This window comes from Peromyscus leucopus, chromosome X (genome assembly GCF_004664715.2).
Source record: "Peromyscus leucopus breed LL Stock chromosome X, UCI_PerLeu_2.1, whole genome shotgun sequence".
NCBI lineage: Eukaryota > Metazoa > Chordata > Mammalia > Rodentia > Cricetidae > Peromyscus > Peromyscus leucopus.
Window position 1 is genome coordinate 137,662,589 of NC_051083.1, and position 25,568 is coordinate 137,688,156.

General features: G+C 37.3%; 1 protein-coding gene across 2 annotated transcripts; it reads left to right on the plus strand.

Annotated features, from left to right (window-relative positions):
- Window positions 1-414: 414 nt before the first annotated feature.
- Window positions 415-24,534, plus strand: Vbp1 (VHL binding protein 1). 2 transcript variants are annotated; one of them, XM_028888542.1, is made up of 7 exons: window positions 415-570; window positions 3,488-3,612; window positions 6,359-6,425; window positions 7,033-7,056; window positions 8,631-8,729; window positions 20,745-20,883; window positions 23,500-24,534. In XM_028888542.1, the coding sequence occupies exons 1-7, from the start codon at window positions 481-483 to the stop codon at window positions 23,568-23,570; spliced, it is 615 nt and encodes a 204-aa protein (XP_028744375.1). In that variant the 5' UTR covers window positions 415-480; the 3' UTR covers window positions 23,571-24,534. The 2 variants fall into 2 exon arrangements, with proteins under 2 accessions (XP_028744375.1, XP_028744376.1); XM_028888543.1 differs by lacking the exon at window positions 7,033-7,056.
- Window positions 24,535-25,568: the final 1,034 nt, after the last annotated feature.

Genomic DNA, 25,568 nt, shown 5'->3' on the forward strand with positions numbered 1-25,568 from the left:
TTGACCCAGAGGGTGATGAGATTCTCAATGAAGGTGTCTTTTGAGGAAGACTGGTGTAAAATGTGGGGTATTTTTTTGAGTCTAGGGGATATACTCAGAATCAGGTCCATTAGCTGCGAATGGGAATTGGGATCGCCCCGGAAGCCACTCTGGAGAGTGCGCTCCATTTTGAAGTGCAGGTAGAGGTGAGGCCTGGCATGGTCTGGATTCCCAGGGCTTTAGCCTTGCCCATTCCCTAAATCTCTGACATTCCTTTTCCCAGGAGTCGGAATTGGTCCTCCAGCAGTTGCGGCTTTTCCACCACATCCTTTCTAAACTTGTCACTCATACGCGTATAGCCAATCACCACCTAGACATAAGCACCAATGAATACGCAGATTCATAGGAACAGAGGCGGTCCTGCAGGTGCAAACGATCCAATCACGGACGCCAACGGACGCCGCCTCAGAAGGCAGTTATTTGCGCTCGGGCTTTCTTAAGATGGCCGCGGCTAAGGACGGATGTGGCTTAGAAGCTGCTGCTGGAAACGGGCGGCGGCTCCACCTAGGGATTCCTGAAGCGGTGTTTGTGGTAAGAGACCCTGTTCCTTGGCGTCTTGCTCTCAGTTGAAGATTGCTTTCCAATCACCACAGAGGCCTGGTGTTTGGGGGGAGGAGGGAGACTGAGCTAAAAGGTCCCGGAATGTAATACCCGGCCTGTTGTCCCAACCCGCATCTTGATTTTTCAGACCCTGTGAGTGGATGGCTTGGAAGAGTGGTAACCCTACCAGGGCCCAGAAGAGGGAGCGGGGAGGAGCATTGCGGAGTAAGATCCGGATGCTAGGCGGGCTTCCTTTGGTACTGTCCAGTTGTTGCCAGTGGTCATCTACTTTTGAAAAAAAAAAAAAAAAAGTCGGGTTATTGAGAAGCACAAGACAACTATGATGCAGGAGGACAGTGAGTAGTCAGGACAGCTAAGGCACCTAATCAGTTTGAGCAGGGTCGTGGGCCGTTTCCTTGGGAATGGAACCAGACGGCCGAGAAAGTTAGTTAGCACGAATGTGAAGTTCTCGTGTGTCTTGCTTTTAGGAATTGAAACCTTATGCAGTGGGTAACCGGCTGTGATTAGGTGTCTGAAACCATTTGGTTTTACTTATACCATTCAAGCCGTTTGGGTAGACAACAAATTTGTATGCAGTTGTGAGAATTGTGGGGAATGCAATTGGAAGGTTTCACGTAACAGGGAGACCAACACAAATTCAAAGAGAAGGTAGAAGTTGTATATATTTTCCCATTTATTTGTGAAGCACTGCTATAAAATCTTAGTGGAATTTTCCTTGACCTTTTGGTTTGCACCAAAAGTATATACTCGGTTTTATGTCTAACATTCTTCAAAAGACCCGTTTTGTTTGTTTGTTTTACTTAAATCACATTTTATATTGTATATTTTAATTTGCTGGTGTAATAATTGTTTTGGGTATTCTCAGTGTGCTGTGCTTTTAAAAATATCTTTCACCGGGCGGCGGTGGTACACGCTTTTAATCCCAGCACTGGGGAGGCAGAGCCAGGCAGATCTCTGTGAGTTCGAGGCCAGCCTGGTCTACAGAGTGAGATACAGGACAGATACGGAGAAACCCTGTCTCAAAAAACAAAAAAACAAAACAAAACAAAATCTTTCAAGTGATTTTTACATGAATATTTTCTGAGGTTCAGAAATTAAAGAGATTTTGCAAAAATTAGGAGGGAGTTGCTGTTGTTCCTATTTTGTAGATGTAGGTGAAGAAACCAAGAAACAGTCCCTGAATAATTTGTCCCAGATCACACAGGATATAAATGAGGTACCCAGATTTTGCATTTGAGTAGACACGTGGGCTTCAGAACCTCTTTGATCATGCTCTGTTACTTAGAAATGAGGTAGTTTTTTTGTGCTATTTCTCCTAATCCTACCACAATGCTTTATACATAAGATTGTGTGTGTACACACACATTCCCGTGTGTCTTAAATATAACAGTAATCAGAGGTAACTTTAGAAGTTGAATTAATGAATATAAACCTTATCTGAAGGTTGTATAGTCTTATCCTAAAATATACTTTACTTTTTGAGACAGAGCCCCACACTGTAGCCCAGGCTGGTCTAAAACTCACTGTGTGGACTAGGCTGGCCTCAAACTCATAGCAACTCTCCTGTCATACTTTCCAAGAGTTGAGATTAAAGACACCGTGACATCTGGTTCTAAAATTTTATGGTTAAGTAAAATTTAAAAAGCTAAATATGGTTAAATATACCAATAAGATATAATAAGCAGCCCAATCTATACATAATTATTTTGATATTCCAAAGCTAATGGTAGTGGTATGATATTTTAACAACATGAAATTCTACATTAGAGAGTATTTGAATCCTGCCCCAGCTTCCCATTTACTGCTTAGCCTTGAGTATATAGGGATGACAATGTTTACAGAGTTATTATGAAAAGTAAAACATGTTCAATTGAATTAAAGCAGTAAGAAAAAATGACAAATTTGGCACACAATTTGCTCACTTCTTTAGCAACTAGGGCACATGAATAGGCAGTGTGTTTCATTGCTAGTGATTTTCATATTTAGTACTAGGGCCACAGGAGAAATGTATAAAACAGGCAAGGTCATATATCTCAACCTATATATAAATCAGAATTAAAAAGGGAAGAATAAGTTAGCTATATAATATATGTAAACTTCCCCAAATGGTCTTCCTTTTACTTATTTTTGTCTTCTTTTGAGACAGGCATTATGTAGCCCAAGCTAACCCAAATTTGTTGTATGTCTGAGGCTGTGCTTCTACTTCCTGAATTCTGGGATTATAGGCCTGTACCATCATGTCTAGCTTATCTATAACTTTTCTTCTGGCAGTACTGGGGATGACCTAGGGTTTCATGTCTGGTAGGCAAGTGGTATACCACTGAGCTCCAGCTGTACCTGTCTTTAATGTTTTATAATTATGTTTTTAATTAAAAACAAGCCTTTGGAAAAATTAGTTCTCACTAATGAAGTCTCACTGGGTTTATTAGACACACTTAAGGGTAGGCTCCATACCCGGCAGTAGGTAACCAACATAAAATGAATTCAATGATATTTTTGTAGACTTGTCTTGTATTGCTTTGTTTGAGCATTTTTTTTTTCTCTTACTGGCCTTTTGCTTGGATGTTATTTCAGATTTTGTGTTTTTATGGATTTTTTTGGGTGTTTCTTGTATTTTTTCTGTTTTTAAAATTATGCTGTGGTGTTTTTTTGTATTCGTCTGTATTTTAAAGAGAGAGAGAGAAAAAGTATGGAGTTGGGGAGGTGGGAGGATCTTGGGGGAGTTGGAGGAGGGGAAATTGATCAGAATATATTTTATGAAAACATTTTCAAAAAATTAAATAAAACAAGCCTTTGAAGAAAAAAATTTGTTCTTTTTCAATTTATAAATAAAGTGAAAATCAGATTTGTAATATGAATTTAAAATTTTATATTTTTCATACTAAAGGAGGATGTAGATTCTTTCATGAAGCAGCCTGGGAATGAGACTGCAGATACAGTGTTAAAGAAGCTGGATGAACAATATCAGAAGTATAAGTTTATGGAACTCAACCTTGCTCAAAAAAAAAGGAGGTAATCAAAACAATTTCTACATTTAAAAAGTACTATAATTATTAATTATATAAGTTGTACAAGCTAATGAATTTTTTCTGATATACCCATACGTGCAAATATTGTGCTTAAAAACTTTCCTTTTACTTTAGTTTGGTATATTTTGCTTAATATGATGACCTATATAGTTCTGTTAATGATGTTGCAAATGACATATTTTCATTCTTACTAATTGTTGTGTAATGTTCCATTTCCACATAAATGCATGTGCCATGCATACATACCTGTTTATCCATTCATCTGTTAGTCTTGGTTATTATGAATAGTCCCATAGTGAATATTAGTATGCACACAACTTTTGTATGGTTACTTTATTTCCTTTTGGGTATGTACTTAGGAATAATATAGCTGAATCGGGTAGTATTTCCATTTTTATTTTTTTCAGTTGTGTGTGCACATGTATGTGTTCAGGTTCATACATGCCATTGTGCAAGCATAGGTTCTCATGTGCCATTGTGCATTTGTGGAGGTCAGAGAACAACTTTCTGGAGTCAGTTCTCTTCTGCCACCTTGTTGAGGCAAGGTCTCTTGCTATTTCTGCCACTTTGTATACTCCAGGCTAGCTGATGTGTGAGCTTCTGGGCAGTTCTCCTTTCTCCTGGGCAGTTCTCATTTTGCCATCCTTAGATTACAGATGTCAGCCACTGCATCCTGTTTTTCTATGAGTTTTAGGGATTGAACTTAGGTTGTTAGGCTTGCTCATCAGTAAGGGCTTTTACCTGCTGACCCTTTTCTCTGGTCTTATTTTTATATTTCTGAGGAGCATTCATATTGTTTTATATAAAAGATATTATAATTTACATTCCTATCAGCAGTCTATAAGGTACCTTTTTTCTGTATATCCTCGCAAGTATTGCTAATTAATTAATTATTTTTGAGACAGAGTCTCATATAGCACAAGCTGGTCTTGAGTTTGCTATGTAGCAAAGGATGATCCTTCTGCCTTCACCTCCCAAGTGTTGGAGTTACAGGTATGTACCATAAGGTCTGGCTTTATTTTTCCTGCCATATTGGGTAATTGAACCTGAGGCGTCATGTGTACTAGGCAGGTGCTCTACCCTTGAGTTATATTACTAGCCCTTGTTATTTTTTATTTTGAAATAGGTTCTTAAGTTGTCCCGATAGATCTTGAACTTTCAAACTTACTGCTTCTGCCTTCCAAGTAGCTGGGATGACAGGCCTATACCACTAGGTGCAGCCAGGTGTTTTTGATGATAGCTGTTTTGACTCTAGTGAGATGGAATCTCTGTAGTTTTAATTTGCATTTCATCTTTCCATGAAGTAGAGATCAGTATTTATATGTCTCAGCTTCACAGCTTGGCCCTTTCTCTACCTCTGGAGATCATATATATGTCCATACCCTTTTCTACTTTGTATCTATGATAAGATAGGTAATAATTCACACTGGGTGATTCAGAGGGTATCTAGATGATTTTGTACATTTTAAAAAACAGTGTGACAAATGTATACACTGAGAAAACATCATTGTGCTTTGCCTGATATTTAGCTTATTATAATGTACTTGTGCTGAGAATGTATACCTGGAACAGCACCATATAATACTACATAGGTGATTGATGTTTTCAGATTGGGATTAAATATGTTTGGATACATGTTGTTTTATAAATTAAAGTTTATAATCAAATGCAGAGCCTGTGAATAACTTCTACAGAATGTGGCTTGTTCTAGAAATGTTAACAGAGAGCTAGACATATAAAGTAAGGATTTTATACTATGTATTGTATATATCCATGGTGTTACATCTTATCTTTTTAATTTAAAAATATTTTATGCATATGAATGTTTTGCCTTGTCTGTGCACCTGCATTAAAAAAATTAGAAAGAGTTGCTTAATGATGCAACTCAAAAAGTTGAAAAAAGAACAAACCAAAACCAAACCCAATCAACATAAAAAAAAATAAAAATTTTCAGAGCACAAATCAACTAAATAGTAATAAAGAAGGCAATATAAAGAATCAATAAATCTGGTTTGCATGCCTGGTGCTTGTGGAGGTCAGAACTGACATCAGATCTGTAACTTGATTGTCAGCCACCACATGGGTGCTGGGGATTTATCCTGAGTCCTCTGAAAGAACAGTGTTCTAAACCACTGAGTAATCTCCTTAGTCCCTTAAATATTTTAATCAAATGTTTATATTCTTAGTGTTCTCTGTAGCTAGAAGTTTCTCTGGTCCTCCCTGGGCCCTGCAGTCCCGTGGCCTGCTTATAAAATAATCACACAGAGGCTTAATATTAATTAAAACTGCTCAGCCATTAGCTCGGGCTTACCACTGACTAGCTCTTACACTTAAACTCAGCCCATTTCTGTTAATCTATATGTTGCCACATGTTCCGTGGCTTTACCTGTGTGCCATTACATGCTGCTCCCTGATGGCGGGCTGGCAGCCTCTGTGACTATTTTATAAGCAGGCCACAGGACTGCAGGGCCCAGGCAGGACTGGAGAAACTTCTAGCTACAGTTCTCTATATAGTTTATAAATATACTTTGTTTTGTAATATTGATCATAAATATTTTCTCTTATATCTAAAATATTTAAATAAAATTTATGAAATATCTTAACTATTTTATATTTGTAAATAGTCTTTAAAGGACATATCAGTTGAAAATTGCAAGGCTAGTAAGATGGTCCTGATGTTTATTTTTGCCTATAAAATACTATGTTAACCTTTTTATCCCTCCTCACAGGCTGAAAGGTCAGATTCCTGAAATTAAACAGACTTTGGAAATTCTAAAATACATGCAGAAGAAAAAAGTAAGTGTATTTTTCTTTGCAAGTATAAGTGAATCAGAATTCTTTGACAGAGGCCTGATTTCCTTGACTCTTTGGTTACTAGTACTTCATTTGTGCAGTAGGATTCACCCTACCTTCTTTAGCATATGCAATAACATTAAAAATAGTATATTTGTGTCAAAAAGATGGCTTTGTAGCCTTCCCCTAAAATCAAGTTTAATTTTAAGCTCCTCACTTAAATTACTTTTGTGTGTAAAATTTTAATTAGAAATGATGTTAGGTATTTTTAAAATGTCTTATTCTGAAGTAGCAAAATTTAAAAGTGCTTTTATTTTATTTTATTTACTTATTTTTATGGGTGTGATGCTGGCATATTGGCTTCATAGAAGGAGTTTGGGAGTGATCCTTCTATTTGTGTTTTGCTTTGAATAATTTAAGAAGGATTGGCTGTAGCTCTTTGCTTTGAATGTCTCATATAAGTCTTCTTTGAATCCATCTGGTCCTAGACTTCTTTTTTTGCTGGAAGGCTTTTATTTCATCCCTTCATTCCTTAGGAGTCTGTTTAGGTTATTGACTTTTTGGTTTAATTTTCATGGTTTGGCTGAATCTATTCATCCATTTCTTTTAGGTTTTCCAGCTTAATGGAGTACAGGTTTTTAAAATATTCCCTTATAATCTCCATTTCTTTGGTGTCTGTTGTTATGTTTCTCTGTTCATTTCTGATTCTGTATTTTGGATCCCTCTTTTGTTAAATTGGGCCAAGGGTATCTAAGTTATGTTTATCTTCTCAAAGAACCAGATCTTAGATTTGTTAATTTTTTTTTAAAATATTGTTTTCTTTGTTTCTATTTAGTTGATTTCTGCTCTGATTTTTATTATTTTTTTGATGTTGGTTGGGTTTGAATTTGGTTTGTTCTTTTCCCAACTTTTTAAGTTGCATCATTAAGCCATTTATTTGTGCTCTTTCTGATTTTTTTTATTAAGAAAATTTTTTCATTCATTTTACACACCAATCAAAGATTCCCCTCTTCCCTCCTCCCGTCCTCCCAGCCTCCCAGCCTCCCCTCCCAACCCATCCCCCACTCCCTCCCACAAGAAGGCAAGGTCTCCCATGTGGAGGCACATTCAGTAGAGGTAAGTCCAAGTCCTTCCCCCTGCCTCAAGGCTGCATGAGGTGTCCCATCATAGGTAGTGGGCTCCACAAAGCCCAGTCATGCACCAGGGATGGATTCTGATCCTACTGCCAGGGGGCCTCCCAAGCAGATCAAGCTACACAACTGTCTCACCATGCAAAGGGCCTAGTCCAGTCCCACGTATGCTCCACAGCCATTGATCCAACTTTCATGAGTTCCCTTTTTTAATGTAGGCACTTAGAGCTGTAAATGTTGCTCATGGAACTGTTTTCAATGTGTCTCAGAGATGTGGTCTGTTTTAGAAAAGCTTCCATATGCTGCTGAGTAGAATGTATATTCTTTGGTCTTTGGGTAGAACATTCTGTAGATATCTCTTAGGTCTGTTTGATATATGATGTCAATTAATTCTGATGTTTCTCTGTTTTTTTTGTTTTTTGGCCAGATGACATGTCTATTGGAGAAAGTGGGGTATTGTGATCACCTACTATTAATAGATTGATGTTAATCTGTATCTTTAAATCCAGTAGTAGATTTTTTTTTTAAAGTGAAATTGGGCACCCTAGAGTGTTGCACATATGTTTAGGATAGTAATATCTTCTTGGTTAACTATTCCCTTGATTAGATTGATGTGTCCTCTTTATCTCTTCTGATTAATTTTAATTTAAAGTCTATTTTGTCAGATATTAGCATAGTGACGCTTGCTTCCAGATCCCATTTGATTGGAGTACTTTTGTTCATCTTTTTACTCTAGGCCTTGCCTAACTTAAAACTAAGATGTGTTTCTTGGAGGTTTACCATAACCTTCATAGCTGCAGGGATTTTTGTTGTCCTTATTTTATGGATGAGGAACTTGAAACATAGATAAATAGTGACATGCCAAATTTACACAACTAGCAAGTAGCTGAATCAGAATCCATGTCAAGTCATTTTAGCCATTCATTATATTATAGCCATTTGTTTTTTGTTTTGTTTTTTTGTTTTTTTACAACTAAGTAAGTCTTCATGATGGTACTGTTTTAAATGTCTTACGATTCCCTCCTTTATAACCTTGATATCAACCTGGCCTGTTTGTGGTGCTGTCATTTTTTTAAAGGAGTCCACCAATTCAATGGAGACCAGATTTTTACTGGCAGATAACCTGTACTGCAAAGCTTCGGTTCCCCCTACTGATAAAGTGTGCCTGTGGTTGGGGGTAAGTAAATGTTATAGCCACAGCTACTATATATGTAAAATAATGTTTTCTGGACAACAAAACTATTTTTTTTCTTAATATGTAATATCTTTATCTCTCTTTGATTTTAGAAAGAATGAAGGTGTAGAGTTCAAATAGTCCTTATTAGAAACTAACTAGAATTAGGATTGTCTTTTTAAGACTGCATACATTTAAAGTTTTTTTCAGTCAAGACAAAATTGATCAAACCTACTCTTCTCGCTCGCGCTCTCTCTCTCTCTCTCTCTCTCTCTCTCTCTCTCTCTCTCTCTCTCTCTCTCTCTCTCTGTGTGTGTGTGTGTGTGTGTGTGTGTGGTGGGTGAACTTGGGGCTTTGAGTATGCTGGGAAAGTACTCTACCATGGATCCACATTTGTCAGCCCTTTGTCTTTTTTTTTTTTTTTAAACAAGATCTCATGTAGCTCAGACTGTCTTTCGACTCATAATCCTCCTGCCTTTGCTTACCAACTACTGAGATTGCAGGCATGCCACCATGCCCAGCTACTTCTCCAGTTAATGTCTTTTGTCTTTTCAAAATGCAACAGAAGGAAGAGAGTAGGGAGCGGGTGTGGGGCGTTTACCCACCAACCCCACAGCTCCCCAGAGTTTTCTTGAGTGTGAGCAGCAGTTTTCTATATTAGATAGAAGGATTTATTGCAGAGAATCTTGCGGAGATAAACAGATAGAAAATAAAGGATAGCCTCAAGAGGGCCTGGAACCTTTTCCAACGCTCCGACTGTCTCTGCCTCAGTATTTATAGAGACACCAAGGGTTGGAGCAAAAGACCTCCTCCCCCAGCACAGCCAAGTGCAGACCATCTCAGACACCTGCACTCAGGCCCGTGGTCCTAATCATCCTCTATGTGGACCTGCTGGGTAAAGCCACGAGGAACCCAAAAACAGGCTCCCACAGGTCCCGGGACCTTTCTTAATATATAAAAAAATAACTAATTATTAATGGCTTATAGCAATCTCCATAGCTGTTAACCTCCCAGTATGGGAGTAGAGGATGATAAAGGTGGCATTTCTCTTTTGAATTAGGTCCAAGGTGATTACAGCAGTCTTAGCTGCCTCAAGCCCTTTCTAAACCAAAAAACTCTTAAGGCAACTACAAATTTAAAGAATTCCTTAGCTTCATCTTTGCCATTAACAGGTTAACATAAATATTGCTACACATAGTCCCAATTCTCCCAGTCTTACAACACAAAGCAAACTCTTAACAGAACCATTTGAATTAGCATATATGGTGCTATATATAGTTAACAGTTTTCTCCGTCTTACAACTTTAACTCTTTTTTTTTTTTTTTTTTTGGTTTTTTCGAGACAGGGTTTCTCTGCGTAGTTTTGCGCCTTTCCTGGAGCTCACTTGGTAGCCCAGGCTGGCCTCGAACTCACAGCGATCCGCCTGGCTCTGCCTCCCGAGTGCTGGGATTAAAGGCGTGCGCCACCACCGCCCGGCACAACTTTAACTCTTAATCATTTGAATTTTCTTGCTAACAGAACATAGGAAAAACTTCGATGTATTCACATCAAACTTAACTCCACAAAACCAGGGTGCATTAATATCAATAGGTTAAACATAATTTCTGCAAACAATTAAACCTCATAACTCTTCCTTTATAATTTTTTAAAGAAAATCTCAAACCTAGTTAGAGGAACCCAAACTTACACAATTCCTACAAACCCATATTGAAAAGCAATATTCTCAATCTAACCATTAACACACTCTGAAAACTTTTAGCAAAACATCCAAAAGAAGTTTTATAAAACTCTTTACACTTTAAATTTTAGTATACCCATTTGCATTTCTTACTAACATAACATTGATCCACTCAAATAAGAAAATGTTTTTTAAATTAAATAGACTAAGGAATATTAACTCTCCCTTTTCTTTATAATTTTTTAAGCAAAGTCTCAAGCCTAGTTAGAAAACCCAAACTTTTCCGTTTAAACACATCCATTTGTAACACAAAACCAGTTCTATATGTAATTCCATTTTTACATAAACAGTTCCACAAAGCAATTGCATTGTTAACACAGAACAATACATGAATCACCAGCATATATGCATACACAAAACTGCATCTTGATTCTAGGTAGAAACAATAAATTTCTTCATTTAATTAGTTCCATTTTTAACCCAATTCCAGAAAACAGTTCCTAGGTCATTACTATAAACTCAAAATTGTCCCATTGCAATGAAATCTCTATTGTTCATTTCATTTCTTAAGTCCCAAAATTCAAATGATAAATTCTGGTATTAGGTTTCCAAATATGAAAAAATCTATAACAAAAGTCTTTTTGTAGTTTTATCTCATTTTAAGTTCAAACAAGAAATAAATTCTGGTATCAGGCTTTCACTTCAAAATATGAAGAGACGTTTTACAACCAAAACTTTTTGCAGTTAACAATTTTAGTTCAAACAAGCGTCTCTGCAACTTTTATTCTCAAGCCAGAGACCTTTTTAGTTATAGTAATATTTTAAACCACACCATTTTTTGCTGTTAGCTCAGGTTTTTCTGTGTTGCGTTGATTTTCCACAGATCTCAGCTGCGGATGCCTTGTTGTGCTGGTTCTGGGGTCTGCCATTCTTAGCTGCTTCTGGAACTTTTGAAACCATTTAGACTGCCTACACTTTGCAGTCTACTAGGACACTATACCTTCTGTGTCTCGGGTTCTTTCACCATATACATTAAGCATAGATTCACAATCAACATTTACACTTTTTCACAAACTCACATATAACATGTGCTTAAGCATAAACTCATACTCAACATTTACACATTTTTACAAACTCACGTATAACATTAACATCTACTTATTTATACTCTTTAAGGAAACTATAGAACTACTTTAGCAAATAAGTTTCTTATTACTTCTTGTATACTTATCTTATTTCTTATTTAAACTTACATTCTACAACGAGCATTGTTACTTCTTACAAGCTTATTACTATATGTGTTAAGACTACATTAGATACTTCTTGCAAGCTTATATTCTTAAAGGAACTTTATAGATCTATTTTACAAACTTATATAGGCTACCATTAGCATATATCTAACTTAGCAAACACCTAAAGATTTCTTAACACAGATCTAACAAGACAGAATTTTTACAAACTCACATATCTTATATTCGTCTTTCTACTTCTTACTCTTAATTATTATCACCATCTCTATTAGAAAGATTCTCTTAACTAGACAGGAAGTCCGTACATCATTTCTAAAGTTTAGAGTTTATAGTCAGCTTTGCTATAAAGCACTGGGATTTAGTGAGTGTTGTTATAGAATTGTGATACTTGTTGCTAGGGGAGTGTAACATTCTTGGGATGAAGCCACATCCCAAAGTTGCCGTGGCAGAGATGCACTGTCAGCGTAAACAGTTTTTAACTAGAGGCTGTCCCTTCACCCAAATTCATAATAGCTCCCCTAAGTGCTTCAATTCAGACAAACGTTTCTATTACAGCAGTGAACTGTAATAGAATAGAACTTTTGGTTCATTCTACAGAAAAACTTCACTTCACGCTGAGCCTTAAATTACCGTATTTTGCTGCTGTAAAGCTCTTCGCCAAGTACTGCACAGCTATTAGGTGATATAAAGTATTTTTCTAAAGGAGCTAGTAAAGCCAAAAGTGGCCCAGCTCCAAACTCTCATTTCCTTACTGTTTGCATTAACCAGTGACAAAATCTCAGAAACACTAATCGAGCCACTTTCATTCTGGTTCCTTTATAGGAACATCATTGGAGCTGACCCTTCCTTAGTTCCACGCTCCTTACCAAATGCTCTGGTGACCACCAAGCTTCATTCTCCTCTTGTGAAAAAACACAAACATGTCCTCGACCCCATATTAAAACAGGATCAGGACTCTTCCATAATCCCGAGCAGGGATCTTTCCATTTCACTTGAGCAAAAGTCACTTGGGTGCCACTGTGCCAAAATCTATCTGCAGCAGACTGTTCATAAACATCCATATTCAAAAAGTTCAGAACAAAAAGAGCATGATTTAATGCATTATGTGGTGATTGAGGGTAAATTTCTTCCCTTTTTTTTTTGAAGTTGTATTTTAAGACTGCTATGAGCCCTTTTTTTTTACAATACCTTGTCCCTGAGGATTATAAGGAATACCTATTTTATGTATGATTTTCCACTGGGTACAAAATTGTTGGAATGCCTTACTACTATATCCAGAACCATTATCAGTTTTAATAATTTTTGGTCTACCCGTATAGGAAAAACACTTCAAGCAGTGCATAATTACATGTTTTGTAGCTTCCCCAGGTTGTGCACTAGCCATTAAAAATCCTCAGTAATTGTCAGTGGTCATAGGTACATATTTTAACTTGCCAAATTCTGCAATATGCGTAACATCCATTTGCCATAAATGATTAGGAAGAAGGCCTCAAGGGTTTACCCCTAAGTGAGGAACAGGAAAATATTTTGGACATATTCCACATCATTTAACTATTTGACAAGCTGCTTCGTTGATAAGATTGAATTACTTTCTCTTAAGCTTTTGCTATTTTGATGAAGAACATGTGACTGTTGAGCCATTTCCACTTGGGATAATACTACTATCTGTGTTAACTTATCAGCCATTGCATTACCCACAGCTAAAGGACCAGGAAGATAGGAGTGAGCTCTAATGGCCCACAAAGCATGGCATCTTTCTTTTGTGAAATAGCGTCTTAAATTTGTTGAAACATTTTGACTTGATTGTTAAGTTCCAATACTATTCAAAGGTGTCAAGAATAGATGTTCTTTCATGAAACATTTCCTTCATTAGCTTACTTTGAGAAAAAGCACTTTCAGGATTTAGTATTTTCATTTTATTAGCTTTAACTCCTGATATTAGCAGCTGTGACATTTAGCATTGATTTCTTTTTTTTTTTTTTTTTTTTTTTTTTTTTTTTTTTTTTTTTTTTTTTTTTTTTGGTTTTTCGAGACAGGGTTTCTCTGTGTAGCTTTGCGCCTTTCCTGGAACTCACTTGGTAGTCCAGGCTGGCCTCGAACTCACAGAGATCCACCTGGCTCTGCCTCCCGAGTGCTGAGATTAAAGGCGTGCGCCACCACCGCCCGGCTAGCATTGATTTCTTATAAGGAACTTTAAGGTGAAGCAACTCTTGTAAGACAGCTAGATTTTCTGAAGTTTGTTTCCCATGTATAAAGCAGTCATTTCTTTTTGAATGCCTGTTTCCTTGTCTCCTTATTTCCAAAGGAATTACTCATTGCAGGCAGTTTGTTCAAAAGGCAAAGAACGTTTTTAATTTCAACATAAGTTTCTTCATATCTAAGACAACATTCAGTGTATAAACTGCTTTCTTAAGGATTTTAAAGTGGCTTGTTTGCTCTTAAATGTAGGTTTTTGTCATCCAACTATCGTAAAAACTTTGCACAGCTATTAGGGTAAATAAGGCATTTTACCAATGGAGCCCCAAACCATGAAGCACCTAGTTCCATGTCCTTTCAATTTTTCATTGGAACTGACACTTAAACTCTTAGATGATTTTCCTCCTTATTTTAAGAGTTGTATTTTAAGTTTACCATGAACGTATTTTCGAGCTGACAAAAGTGTTTCAGGGCAATGTCGCCATCTTTGGTGGAAAAACTACTTTTCCCAGAATGCATTTCCCTTATATCAGTCCCTTATTGCAAGCTAGCTTTTGGACTTCACTTCTCATAGTTTTTTTTTTTTGGGTCTGAGAGTCAACTTCTAAGTTCTTTTTTTATCAGACTTCCTTACAAATTCTTGCTCGGGAGGTTTGAACAAAGTTTTTTGCTTTTGTAACGGGAGATTTAAACAAGCATTTTACATTTTCAGCTATGGGACATTGGGAGATTTGTATTCTCTCCTCAGCTGGCTTCAGCAGGTTGTCTCTCCTTCATTTGACACTGGCCCCCAAATCAGAACTGCACCTTCCTCTTTAGCCAGCATTGAGGCTGGCATTTCTGATAGCAACTTTCCTCGGGGCTTGTGTTTGCCTTAGCCAGTCAGGGAAAAACATTTACAACAGAGCTTTTCCATAGCTCCTTCAGAGAGATTTTTCCCACTGATTTATCTCATTTTGCTTGTTCCTTCTGTCTGTGGCTCTGTACCTCTGCTAGTTGCCTTTGGAAGTAGGGGCTTTTTTTTCTCCCCCCCGAATCTGTCTCAAATTCTAGCAGCTTTTTCAGGTCATATATTTTCTGGGGAGGATTATGTCCCTTCTCTGTTTCTTCAGAGTCTTTCTCCCAGACAGTTCCCAGTTTGGTCTCAGTTTGTCCCCGCTACCCCAGAAACATTTACGACACTACAGTGGCGGCTTTCCCTGCTACTGAAGGTAGGGTTTTTTTGTCTGTTTCTGTTTTTGGAGTCTGTGGAGTTTGTGTTCATAAATCAAGCTTCTTTTCTAACAAGGGAGGTTTTTTGCCATCTCTAAACTCCCATTAGGACAGGTGTTTTGCTTCATCAGGCCTTTACCTGGCCCAGTCCCCCAGTGGGTTGTGTTTGCTTGTCTGGGTGCTCAAGGACAGAGCTTATGCCAGAGGCAATCACCCCTCAGGGCTACACTCCCTCATCTCACTGGGAGTCAGTTGAAACTAAGCTTTTCTCAAAGAGGTACTTCCTCTGACAGAAAAGAAAGCTTTACTCCTAGATAGTTCTGTTTTGCCCTGGCTGGACTCTTTCCCCAGACAGCATTCTGACTCAGCAACACAACTGCTTCAGACTCAGTTCAGCTTTACTGTTTTCCCAGAAAGGTCCTTGCTCTGATAGGAAAGCTTTTCTCAGATTTCTTTTTGCAGCTGTGGACCTATAAACCCGGGACTCATAGGAAAGCAGGCAACTGTGCTGTTCCCACTGGCTTTAGCTTTGTTTGTTCATTGGCAATCTTCCCCTGGGTCCTGCACCTTCCTGCCTCAGCCTTGTGCTCCAGGAAGTTTGCAACTGCAGGAACCCTAGTATCCCCGAAATGCACTCCAACTCAGAGATGCCAATCGCCTCTGGGTTTTTGGTCAGAAGCGAGTATACAATGTTAACAGAGTTTGCATTGCTTCAGGGAATCTTTGCATTAGGATGATTAGGAGCACCTTTTCATTCTGAAATGCTCACCCAGAAACAAAACCCTTGATGCCTCAGCTGGGCATAACTGAAAAGCTTGGCTTTTTTGCTTTTCTCAGGTAAAGTTACCTGCCCTTTTGGGCTCTCTGTAGCTCTTCACCCACACTCTGCCAAGCGTTTCCCTCAGGGAACTCTGACCCACTGTCTTCTATTAGCTTGAAGAGACAGAGCTTAGAGGTTTTTAGGAACTTGTCCCTGCCTCCTGCATTGCAGGGAGGATTTTTAAAGCTTGAAAGAGAACTTAGAGAGGTTTTGCTTTCTTAAGAGGTTTGTTGTTTTCCCTTAGAGCTAATCACAGGTGGTCCCCATACTAATATCTTCACGTGATTCTAATTTGTCCTTTTGAGAGAGAGAGTTCTGAAAGGCTTTAGTTTTCAAGTTTGAGAGCTTTTTAGAAAGATTAAAGCTTTTTAGAGAGATTTTTTCCCCAAAATTTTCTAAGAAAAGCTTTTTATTTTAAGAGAAAGAATTTTTCCCCTAAGAGAGAAAGACCAACTTTTCCCAAAACTTCCCAACTTTAAACTTTTTGGTTTTTTACACCCCCATTTTTGCCTCAGGGAGAAAACACTTTCTCCTGCTGCTTGGACTTAGCATTTCAGCTGTCCCCAGGACAAAAGCTTCCATAGGAAACTTTTTCTTCCCCATAAGCTCAAAGAAGAGCTTTTTTACTTCCCGTAAAGCCCAAAGAAAGATTTTTTCCTTCAGTTTGCATTCATAGCCCCCAAAGTTAGAAAATTGAAGTTTCTCTGTCTTATTCCCTTACTTATTTTTTCTACACGATCTTACACTTCTAAGTTTTTCCTACACTATATTACGACCCTATACCTTATATTTATTTTTCACAGATAGAAATTGAGAAAGGGATAGAAGATAGAAAATTTTGACAGAAGAGAATTTTGCGCTGCTGCAGCATCGGACATCCTTCCAGTCCGCTTTCCTTTTCTCTCGAGGATAAAACCCCTGCCCCTCAATAATACACACACACACACACACATATATATATATGTGTGTGTGTATGTGTGTATATATATATATATATTTTCCATAACACCGGCATGCCTGTCCACTGGCAGGGCTGACTCAGCACTTTTGCTGAAAACTCTGTAATAAAACTATTATTTTCCTTTATCTTTAGTCCCTGTTCATTTGTCTTAGTCGTCCCCCCCCCCTATTTTTTCTTTAGTCCCTTTTTTTCTTTTTTCTTTAGTCCTGTTCATGGCACCATTCTGTGGGGCATTTACTCACCAACCCCACAGCTCCTCAGAGTTTTCTTGAATGTGAGCAGCAGGAAATATTAGATAGAAGGATTTATTGCAGAGAATATTGTGGAGATAAACAGATAGAAAATAAAGGATATCCTTGAGAGGGCCTGGAACCTTTTCCAACAGCCCCCGACTGTCTCTGCTCCAGGGTTTTTATAGAGACGCCAAGGGGTGGAGCAAAAGACCTCCTCCCCCAGCACAGCCAAGTGCAGACCATCTCAGACACCTGCACTCAGGCCCGTGGTCCTAATCATCAGCCGAGGACCTGCTGGGTAACGCCACGAGGAACCCAAAAAAGGGCTCCCACAAGCGGGTATGGCTCATTTGGTAAAGTACTTCTTTTACAAGCATGAAAACCTTAGTTCAATACCCAGAACTCACATAAAAAAGGCAAGACATGGAAGACTTGCAAGTCAGTGGTCAGTTAGTCTCACAAAGAAATGGGCGGTGGTGGCACACGCCTTAAATCCCAGCACTCAGGAGGCAGAGGCAGGAGTATCTCTGTGAGTTCAAGGCCAGCCTGGGCTACAGAGTGAGTTCTAGGAAAGGCACAAAGCTACACAGAGAAACCCTGTCTCGAAAAACCAAAAGAATGAAAGAAAGAAAGAAAGAGAGAGAGAGAGAGAGAGAGAGAGAGAGAGAGAGAGAGAGAAAGAAAGAAAGAAAGAAAGAAAGAAAGAAAGAAAGAAAGAAAGAAAGAAAGAAAGAAAGAAAGAAAAGAAATGGAGGTGGCCTAGAAGGAAAAGCTAAAGGGGGTGGTGGCAAAGAACTAGGGAGACCCTAGGCCTGCACTAAGAGACAGAGACCCCAGGGAATTAACAGTAGTTTGCATGTAATCAAATTTCTCTTTCCTATTTTCAAAGTATATTTACATTCATTGGTATGCTGGCAAGTGGCAATCAATTTAGGGACAAAGTGATGAACAGTTAGGGAAGAAAGGCCTTTATTTGTAACATTTGCTGATTTCTATGATATAATGCTCCGATCATTCCTGATGTCCTGGAATGTACAGTAGAGAAGAGGTGTGTATACAACTGTCATTCATATTTCAGTGCAAGATATTCCAAGATACCATTTTGCTGCATTCCTCAGTAAACCCTTCAGTCCTAGTGTAGGTGGTGGTAGGGAGATACATTGCAGCATTGCTGCTAGTAGCCTGAGGATCTTTCTTCCCCTTTAGGGACTGCTACTATATAAAAGTGGATCTTTAAATATGCTGCCTATAATAACTTCAGGAATAAGTCAGCATGAAGCAAAGTTAGAGTTTATGAATTATTTATAAGAGATGATTCAAATCTTAAGTGGGAGTGTTTGGAGAGAGAATATGCTTAAGGAAAGGATAGTATCCCCAAGACTTGATTCTCAACGTCTCAAAAGAGACATGCTTAAATAGTTTTACTAGGATTGTACCCATTTCTATTAACATTTATTCTACATTCCTTTTTCTACTTCCTTTCCTTTGGCATCTACTGCATTTGACCTTTACCAGGTGCCTAAGAAACAGTAGCAACTACTAATTTACTTCCTTCTCTGTGTATTAGCTTCATTCCTTCATAGTCCAAAATACACTGTTGTGTGTATATAAACCACATTTTGTCTATTCATTATCAACTAATAGATATTTGGTTTATCTCTCCTTTTCGGCTATTGTGAATACATTTTTGTGCCAACTTATATTTTCAGTGTTCTTGAATTATGTATGTGTCCTGGCTTTTAATGTTTGCTTGTTTGCTTGCTTGCTTCCTTTCTGTCTTTGTTTTTTTGATAAAGGGTCTTTCTATGTAGCCCTGGCTGTCCTAGAACTTGCTGTGTAGACCAGGCTGACTTCAAATTCATGGAGGTCCTTCATCCTCTTCCTCCAAAATGATGATATTAAAGACATGAACCATTACATTCAGCTATTCATGTTAGTTTTGTGGGTTTTTTGGTCTGTTTTACTGTTTTTTAGTTATTTGAGGTTCAATAAGTACATTACAGTTACCCATCTTCTTACAGAATACAGAGCCTTGCATAAGCTAGGCAAGTGTTCTACCAATGAACTACATCCCGAGTCCCAGTATTTTGTTGTTGTTTGTTTGGTTGGTTTTTTAAGACAAGGTCTTTCTATGTGGCCCAGGATAACCTTGGCCTCCTATTCTTCCTGCCTCAGAGTCTCAAGTGCTGGCTTAATGCTTTTTGTTGTGGGATAATGCTCTTGTACACTGTAAAGACTTGTCACTTAAATTGGTTTAATAAAATGCTGATTGGCCAGTGGCCAGGCAGGAAGTATAGGTGGGGCAACCAAACTAAGAATTCTGGGAAAAGGAAGGGCGGAGTCAGGAATTGCCAGCCAGATGCAGAGGAAGCAAGGTGAGAATGCCTCACTGAGAAAAGGTACTAAGCCACATGGCTAAACATAGATAAGAATTATGGGTTAATTCAAGAGTAAGAGCTAGTTAGTAATAAGCCTGAGCTAATGGCCGAACATTTATAAATAATATTAAGCCTCCAAATCAATTATTTGGTAAGTGGCTGCTGAATATTTGGGAACAGGCAGTTAGGAGGGAAACTTCTACCTACGGCTTTTTGCTTCTTTTTTTTTTTGTTTTTGACTGATTGTTATGTATCCCAGGCTTGCAATAAACTATATAGCTGAGAATAACCATGAACTCCTGACCCTTTTTGCCTCTGCCTCCTGTGTACTAAAATTATAGGTGTGAATTTTTCTGGTTTTTTTTTTTTCCTGAGATAAACTCTTATTATATAGCACTGGTTGGCCTTGTACTTGGAATCTTCCTTCCTTAGCTTCCAGGATTCCAGGATTATAACTATGAGTTTCTATGCTAAGCTTTAATATTTGTTTAACAGATAACATATTTACATGCAATTTAAAAGGTACAAAAGCACTATCTTAGTTATTTTTCTCTTGCTATAACTCAGTTATCACAGACTGGGTAATTTATACAGAATTAGGTCTATTTGATGCATCTGGAAACTAGGAAGTCCAAGAGGATGGTGCCAGCATCTGGTGAAGGCCACAGGCTGTATCATAATATGGTAGAAGAGATCATGTGGTAAAGCAGTAAGGTATACTAGCTTACTAATGCCATCATGAATGTTCCTTCCTCATGATATCATCTAAATTTGATTGCTTCCCAAACACCCCATCTCTAAATTCTACTAGTATATGAATTTGGTACTTTTCATTCTGGGAGACAAACATTAAATCTATAGCAAAGACCTCCTGTGAAAAGCCTGTTTCTCATTAGCACAGTGTACCTGCCTTTAAAGTAATCGTCTATTTCTTGGTATCCTTCAAGAAAAATTTTATACATCCATAGGTAAAGACCATATCCATCTACCATTTTACAGAAATGGTAACACATACTGTTCTACCTTTTGCCCACTACATTTCATAATGCGTGTTGTGATTTTGTGTATTGAAACTTCATTTTCTACATACCTGTAACTCGGGTCAGCAAGTTTTCTGTAAAGGGTCAAATAGTAATATTTTCTATTTTTCAGGCTATATGGTCTTTGTCTTATGCTCTGCTGTAGCAAAGTATAAGACAATGGACTGGTTTGGTCCAAGGGCTGCAGTTTGGAAACACTTGCTCTAATGTGGAGATTGTTAAGTAATTGTCATGACTTTTTCTCTTCAGGCTAATGTAATGCTTGAATATGATATTGATGAAGCTCAGGCATTGTTGGAAAAGAATTTATCAACTGCCACAAAGAATCTGGATTCTCTTGAGGAAGACCTTGACTTTCTCCGAGATCAATTTACTACTACTGAAGTCAGTATCCTTTTAACAAATAAAAAAGGGAAGAAGGAGAAAGATTTTTAAAAATTCCTATATTGCTTTCATGGGAAGAATGACTATTCCTAAATAAATGTGAAGTTGGAGATTGCATTAGATAATGACTATCTTATTTGAATTTATCTCAAAAAGTTTAGAGATAAATTAATAAATTTGAAATGCAGGGATGTGGACAGCAGGTTCACACTGGTCAATAAGTTTTTTTCAAGTATTTTATTATACTTTATAATCAAATAGTTTAATTTCACAAATATTTAAAAGTCCTCAGTAAGTTAGGTGCAGTGGTCTATGTTTGTAATCCCAACACTTCAGAGGTTGAGGCAAGAGTATTATGAATTTGAAGCCATCTTGGGCTACTAGATAAGACTCTGACTTAAAAAAGTCTTAGCAATTTCTCCAAGTGTGCTAAAGCCCTATGAATCATGAAAATCAGTGGAGGGACAAAGTGTGCCGAAGTCTTTCTCTATTAAAACTGTACATGTAAAATAGGTCCATGATAACTTCATAGCAATTGTAAATAAGTCCGTGTATTCAGCATCAAGGTAACTGAAAGTTTGGGAATGATAGATGTGCCCTGAAGTTAGGTCAGGGAATGCTTTTTTAGGGGTAAAACTTAAGCTATTTTGAGATGCAATACAGCATTTATAGGGGAAATTTGGAGGGGAAGGAATGCTTGCAACATGTTCTTTTCTCCTCTCTTGTCATTTCCTTTCTGTTGCTGTAATAAAACAATCTGACCAAAAGCAACTTAGGGGAAGAAAGGATTTATTCAGTGTGTACTTCTAGGTCACAGTTCATCACTGAGGGAAGCCAGAGCAAGAATTTGAAGCAGAAATCATGTAGGATCACTGCTTGTTGGCTCCCCAACACTCATGCTCAGCTAGCTTTCTTATAATGCCTGTGGAATGGTGCCACCCACAGTAGGCTAGATCCTCTTTCATCAACTGATAATCAAGACTATCTTACACAGACATGTCACAGGCCATTCTGATTAATGACTCTAGGCTGTGTCAAAATGACAGCTAAAGCTAACTGGGACACTCTGCTTTATCTCTTCTTCCTGTTCTTGACACCTGGGTGTTGTCCTTCACACTTATTTCCTAACAACCAGGAGGAATTCAGTCATGTCAGTTTTTCTTGCCTATATGGAAGTGTTTTTCCCCATGAAGCTTTCCGTATTATGATGTTACTTAGTTTTGGTGTTCCAGAACGTGCATGTTCTTTACAACATCTCCAGCATGAATTTACCAAGTCACACATCTTTCTTTTAGTTCTCTAGTTATGATATTTCAATTATTAGCTGTTGTGTTTAATATATACATATGCAGTCTCAAGTGTTTCCCACTAGTTTCATTTTATACCTCAGCCAGTGTCATCACATGCTATGACTTCTTTCATTAACAGTTTCTTCTCTAGAAGGTGCAGATTTCAAATAACCAGTTGTTTTACTCACCCCTAAAATGTCCCAGGCCTTTTGTGTTTCCTTTTGTTCTTTCTTTCATCTGTTCTTCCTACCTGGAATGATTTTTATTTGGAGATACTCCTTTATCCTTCATGTTTCAGTCTAAGCATCAAAGCATTCCTCAACATTTTCTAATCCTGTCAGAGTAGTTTTTTTTCTCCCACTTTGCACATAGTACTTTGTTTTCCTGGCTTAACCCTGAGCTGCAGTCTCCCCCAACATGTACTATGTAGTAGGTAAGTTCTTGGGTAAGACAAGATAGATTTTTTCTGAGGTTTGGTGCCAGGATCATCATGTGGCTAGTGATGTAAATATTTGATTCAACTATGAAATGCTGAGGACCTAGGAGAGCTAGACCTTGTGGAAAAGAAAAACTGTTAATTGTGAGAGAAAATGAGATGTAATGAAAGAAAGTCATCTAAGTTTAATCTTAGAAACTTAGAGAAGTGCCATTTATCATTGACATAATACCATATAAACTGGAAAAGTTAGAATAGTAGACAGACATTAATGAATCTAAGCTCCATGAGGGAAAGGGACTTCACCTAGCTTATTCAAGGCTCTGTAGAGTATCTACTCACACAGTAGATACTTAGTAAACTAAAGGATCTGTTAAACCCAGAGAAATGTAAGGGATAAAATTTTAGATAATTGTACTCATTTTTAATATTTTGATATAGAGTCAGATTTTTGAAATTTCGTGAATGAAGGATTAGTTTTAAAACTTGACAGATAAGAAAATAATAGAAGAAAATGAGTTAGGCACAGTGGTGTGTACACTACAGTTTTAGATACTTGGTAGTTTAGGCTTGGAGTCTGATATGAGCCCATGAGTTTCAGGACAACCTGGACAATACTGTAAATTGATGTCTCAAAAATTGTTGGGAGTATCTAGCACACATAGTTGACTAGATATGCTAAGCAATTATTGATTGGAAGTCTTGATTTTTTGTAGAAGTTAATTCCAGAATTTTCTTAGCAGTTGATAGAATAGCAACATGACTGTCAACAGTAGTTGCCACTAGTATTTTTGTTTGTGTGACTTCTCTGTCTCCGTTTTACTGTATGAGTAAATGGAAATTTCATTTGTTATCTTTAGAACTATATTTGCATTTTCTTTGACAATTGTTGCAGATATGGCTAGGGTTTATAATTGGGATGTAAAAAGAAGAAACAAAGATGATTCTACCAAGAACAAAGCATAACACCAGCAATTGAAAATGTGGTTCAGGTTTCCATACATGTTAAATAAGCCAGTGTTCATCCTTAAAGATTGATGTAACTTTGTTTTTCTTTTCCACAGCAAGAATAATTAAAACTTTAAAAACACCATTTTATTTATTTATGAAAACAAAAATTACTTTCAGATATTTTATGAAGTTAACAGTATTTTTTTCATATTTTCCCTGCAAAGTAATGCTGCTTTTGTTTTATTTTATCTATTATATGACAACTCTTAACTAAAATGGCCGAAAACTGTGAGGAATGCTATGGAGGCTGCTGAATGCTGGGCACCAGCACAGTTTACACAATTTTTTCTTTATTGATTGATTTTACTCTCACTTGATGTAGTAAACCTTTTAAAGGCAAGAAGGACAGTTTAATATTTGTAAACTTGTTTTTCTTTAGTACTTATAGGAAATTATCATCCTTTGTTGCTGTTGTGTTCTGTAAATGGGGTTTCATGCATTTCTGCTTAACCAGTAGCTTTTATGATACTCTAACCTTTTCAGAAAATGATTATTTACTTTCCTACACAGTTTGAGGGCTGTTGACATATATAAAACTTTGAGCCCAAATAAGTGCACTGTGTCTTTGCAATGCCAGTATAAGGGAGACTTGATCAATGTGAGAGCACTACCCATTCAAAACTTTAAGCTAAGGTAATTTTATATTATGTAACAGTTCTCCAAAGCACCTTGAACAGGAATATTAACATAAATGTAAATCTGCATTGCTTGGAAAGAGTTGTAAGCTTTTTTTATTTGTGATAAAATTGCATAGGAATGATAAAATCTTTGGAAAGCCATTGGTACTGTGGCAAAAGTACTTGATGATACAGATTCTGGTAAAAATACATGCATGTTATTCCATCTCCATGTAGGAAAAAGTATACTTGTATGATGTTTTGTACTTGTATTTCATGTTATTAAAACAGTGATATTCAAACTGTTGCTTGACACCTTTTTTATGTTAATCTTTGTCTTAATCTATATAGGTTTCTAGCAAATACCATATATCAGGTAAAATGGGCATTTATATTGTATGGGTCTGGAGACTGGCAAGTCCAATTGAAGTACAAGGGCAAAGCCCTCATGATGTACTCATTTCTCTACCCCATCCCCTACCACACTCATCCTAATACATTGGGGTATTAGACCTTATGTTTTAACATGAGAAAAACAGTTCAGATGATATCTAAAGTTAATATGAGTCTCTTCACATTTTTAAGAGGTTCATTTACTTGTACCTAACTAATATATTTTAAGAGCTTTTTATATTTGCAGAAACAACAGAAAATCCCCTTGGAAGGAATACAGATAAACAAATAAGATTTTAATTTGAAATATACCAAACTTTTGGGTTTTTTTGTTTTTTGGTTTTTCGAGACAGGGTTTCTCTGTGTAGCTTTGCGCCTTTCCTGGAACTCGCTGTGTAGACCAGGCTGGCCTCAAACTCACAGAGCTCCACCTGCCTCTGCCTCCCAAGTGCTGGGACTAAAGGCGTGCGCCAACACCGCCTGGCCCAAACTTTTGTTTTTTATTAAATTTTTTTGATAATATATTTTGATCATGATTTTCCCTTCCCTCGGCTCTTCCCAAACTTTCTTGATTTATAAATTTTTTAAGTTTTAGAATTTGAAGTTTATAAGTGCTATTTTCCCACACTGTAGTAGGTATATTGGTACAGGATGTCCCTGTTAATACAGGAATGATATTTCTCTTCTGTAAACATCTATTTTGTTTTAAATATCTGGAAAGATTAAATATGAATTTGTAGTTGATATAAGGAATGTGAAGAAAAAAAATGAGCACTGTTAGTCCCTAGTAAGTGAAAGATATTTAATCTTACCTCTGTAAAACCATTTCTTTCATAATGATATGCATTTTTAGAATAATATAACCATCTAGATATAATGTGATATCAGACTTAATAGCACAATATACTGAGTGAGAATATGTGGGCAGAAGATTGACTATGAA

Bases quoted from the DNA above. Each gene is read 5' to 3' on its own strand.
- Vbp1 (XM_028888542.1), top strand. From the start codon at position 481: ATGGCCGCGGCTAAGGACGGATGTGGCTTAGAAGCTGCTGCTGGAAAC. The intron at 571-3,487 runs GTAAGAGACCCT...TTCATACTAAAG, and splicing joins TTCCTGAAGCGGTGTTTGTG to GAGGATGTAGATTCTTTCAT. The intron at 3,613-6,358 runs GTAATCAAAACA...CCCTCCTCACAG, and splicing joins CTTGCTCAAAAAAAAAGGAG to GCTGAAAGGTCAGATTCCTG.